At 31.4% G+C, this 3,621-nt stretch overlaps 1 protein-coding gene across 2 annotated transcripts in view; it reads left to right on the top strand.

Moving 5' to 3' along the window:
- The first annotated feature begins 1,618 nt into the window (after positions 1-1,618).
- LOC119833184 (centromere-associated protein E-like) overlaps positions 1,619-3,621 on the top strand; it is a 25,377-nt gene continuing 23,374 nt past the window's right edge. For both annotated transcript variants that reach the window (XM_038357080.1, XM_038357079.1), the window contains exons 1-4: positions 1,619-1,924; positions 2,079-2,313; positions 2,528-2,684; positions 2,814-2,888. In XM_038357080.1, the coding sequence (XP_038213008.1) occupies positions 1,774-1,924; positions 2,079-2,313; positions 2,528-2,684; positions 2,814-2,888 (618 nt within the window). In that variant the 5' untranslated portion in view covers positions 1,619-1,773. The remainder of the gene's footprint in view (positions 1,925-2,078; positions 2,314-2,527; positions 2,685-2,813; positions 2,889-3,621) is intronic.

The raw sequence follows: 3,621 nt of genomic DNA, 5'->3' as shown, positions 1-3,621 counted from the left end.
AGTCGTTTGGAACATAATGCAGCAATTTGGGCTCCGTATGAGGACAAATACAATTTAATGTTAGAACGGATACAGAATAAATTCACGAGACATTTATATTTCAAAATTTATGGGGTACATCCTTTTTATCCACTGATGTATCCTACCTTATTTGTTTTGGGTATGGTGGGGTACAACCAATTAAGTGAAAGTCGGGATTTTTCGCTTGCCGTTTATAATAGAAGTCTTTTACTTGGTAAGAAACACAACTCAAGACTGCTAGAATGTCTGAGTTTTTATATTCCAAACCGAACCGCGCGGAGGCGGCATCGCTCGCCACTGCTGCTGATACCCACAGCACGGACTAACCTCCTTGCCAAAGCACCCATGGTACGAGCAATCCGCATTGTTAATGAAGCGCACGAAAGAACTGACCTATTTCATTGTCCCGCGAGTGAATTCGCAAGGGTGTTATTGTCCGCTATTGTGCTTTGAGTTTGGCCGCCGAGGAGGTTTTAGTGGGTAGAAATCCCACATGCTCTACTTTTCCCCCAAAGCTAGAGCATCTTTGGAAGATTTCCTCCTCATTAAAAAAAAAAGGGTGTTATTACATTTAATCTGTTATAGTTAGAAAATATATTTTAGTTAATCATGTATCCAGTATTTAAGTTGTCCTGTTATGGCAAGTGATTTTAATAAATAAAAATAAAAAATAAGATAAATTTTAATAAAAGAAAGGGAATTTAGGGATCCAAAACAAAATAGTTTTTTTTTTTATTGAGTCGGAACCGTTAGAAGCAGATATTTGAAGCTATTCAAATATATATATTATTATATTTGCCATATAACAGAATTATAAAAAATAAAGTTTTGTCAAAAAATAAGTGGTGTTCCCACATAAAAAACCTGTAATATACGCTAATTACATTTCTTGGGCCACGATGGAAGTTGCAAAAGGAATTGAGTTCCATGGAGCGTGCTGACTCAAGCCTCGTGGATTTAAACTGCTCACTAAGCGCTAAGAATTACTTTCCTTGAAATTGCTGACTAGGGCCTTATTATATAATGTTGGTCACGTTGTAAGGTCATGTAGTTACCGATACATAATACGCTAAGCAATCGGCCTACGGTGTGTTGCTGGTGGCGCGTGGCGCCACATCTTGATACGAAAAAACAATCAACTAAATAAATCTACGTAAAAGCGATACCGAGCAACACATAAAAATAGGCACCGCTTACGAATACACTTCCGATTTCGTTATTTTACCTGATAAGTTACAATTATGGTAATTCTGCTTCTTTTAATGTGATCACAAATGTACATTTTGCCAAAAAGAAAACCATGCAGCGGAAACGCAAGAGAAAAGAAATGATATCCCACCAAAAATTATTCCAATATTTTAAATTATTTGGATAATAATAAAATCTGGTTTATTATTTAAATGTTTTTTGTTATTTCAAAATTTTTATAATATTTCTGATATCTTCGTGTTTCTAATGAAACATTTATATCTTTACTTACCTATTTATTATGTACCAATCCTGCAATCGTTTTATTTGTATGATATTATCTGTGGTATAGGTAATTTTTGTAGTTATCAACTTGATTGTCTATAGTTTAAATTTTCTGTCGGTTATTTTTGTGTCGATCCGCGATCACGGAGTTTCGCTGCGTCGCTGTTGAGGTTTTAAGAAAATAATCCAGAATAACAAAGACATAAACTCGTTATGGTAAAAAGAAATTTTCAAAAGTATACGTTTTTCTATGGAGTTGGATAACTCTAAGTTAATAAAATGAGTGATAATATAAAGGTAGTTGTCAAAGTTCGGCCTCTTATTTCACGCGAAATAGAAGAAAAACTTAACTATCAATGGCGCGTTCAAAACAATACACTTTACCAAATCGACCAAAGCGGTAGGGATTGTGGTCCATCGTTTACATTTGGTAAGTAATGATATCTTGAAGGTTAATAAAAAAGTTTGATGTAGGTATGAGTGGGTCGCTTATTGTTATTCAAGTTTGCTTGCAAATGCAAATATATACATTAAAGGCGCTGTGAAGGCCATTGTAATGATACATGTTGTGTAATTTTTTCTAGACAAAGTTTATGATAAAGACACGAAAACCAGTGATGTATATAATGATATTGCCAAACCTATTGTGGAGGCGGCAACTGCCGGCTTCAATGGTACTATATTTGCATATGGTCAGACATCATCAGGCAAAACTTACACCATGACAGGCACTGAAGAATCTCCAGGGATCATCCCACTAGCTGTATTAAATTTATTTGATATTATTAAAAATATTCCTGACAGAGATTTTCTAATAAGGTACCTACCTCTTTTTTATTTTCTTGCTGTACCCAAAAATAATAATTAATGCTTATAATTTAAAATGCATTTAACAAATGAAATTAAATTTAAGTAAAGTTGAATGTGTATAATTGCTATAACTTATTACAATTAATTTACAATTATGTAAATAATAACCAACATTTTCTTTTGTAATTCATTATTCATATAAATACAAATTTTACAATTGCAGAGTCTCATATGTAGAAATATATAATGAAACATTAACAGACTTGCTAAGCGCTGATAAAAAAGTTGTAAAGATACAAGAAACATTACAAGGCTTAAGAGTTGATGCAACAGAGAAAGTAACAACCTCGCCAGATGAGGTGCTGGAAACCATGTTGCAGGTGATATATAATATGTTTTCTAAATTTCTAAATCAAAAGTTATGACAGTACCAATATTGGGTATTTTTCTTTACATAACATTTAAAGGAAGTTTATTTATTATATAAACAACTTTTTCTAAAATTTCAGGGCAAAGCAAATAGACAAACAGCATCAACAAATATGAATGATGAAAGTAGTAGATCTCATTCAATATTCCAAATTGTAAGTATAAATTGCATTATGCTTATGTAAGTAATACTTGATAGTATGTGTTACCTACATGTAGAAAATATTGTTTATCCCGGATGTTCGCAGATGTTAATTTTGAAAAGGTATTCAAAAGAAGGTTTCTTTTGAAAACAATATTTCTATTAACCCCCTAAAAACCCTTAAAACTATCTAAATCTGTTGCATAATTTTAAAGATCTAAGCATACAGCAACTTTATGTTTTATACTATGTACTTAAAAGCTGAAAAAAGTGTGTCATGGTCAATGTTTATTTACTCTGCCATTTCATAAAAGATAAACAAAAAAGACTCTTCAGTTGTTGCATAGCTATGTGTAACCAGTGTTTACTCTTTCAGTATACTGTATGCTATAGCATCATCTTTTATATAAATGATAATTCTATAATTTTCAAGTACACTGAGTTTATATCATTATTAAATATTGTGTATTGTTATTTCTTGTTTTTATTATAGTTATTCTAGAATAGAGTTGACAATTAGTAATTTAATATTACAAAAGAGAATGTTTTTACATTTGGTTGTTGTTTTTTTTTTTTGTTTAAACATCATCCAAACTCTTCAATTTGTATGTAGAGATTTAATAATTTTTATTTTTTCAATTCATGGCTGCAAAACATGCAACAAAAAAAAAAGTATACCTAGTCTTGCCATAAATATTGTAATAAAGAAAAAAGAAAATTGTTAACTGCAAATAACATTTATTACT

This window comes from Zerene cesonia, chromosome 17 (genome assembly GCF_012273895.1).
Source record: "Zerene cesonia ecotype Mississippi chromosome 17, Zerene_cesonia_1.1, whole genome shotgun sequence".
NCBI classification, from domain to species: Eukaryota; Metazoa; Arthropoda; class Insecta; order Lepidoptera; family Pieridae; genus Zerene; species Zerene cesonia.
This window is presented reverse-complemented; position numbering and strand designations above follow the sequence as displayed.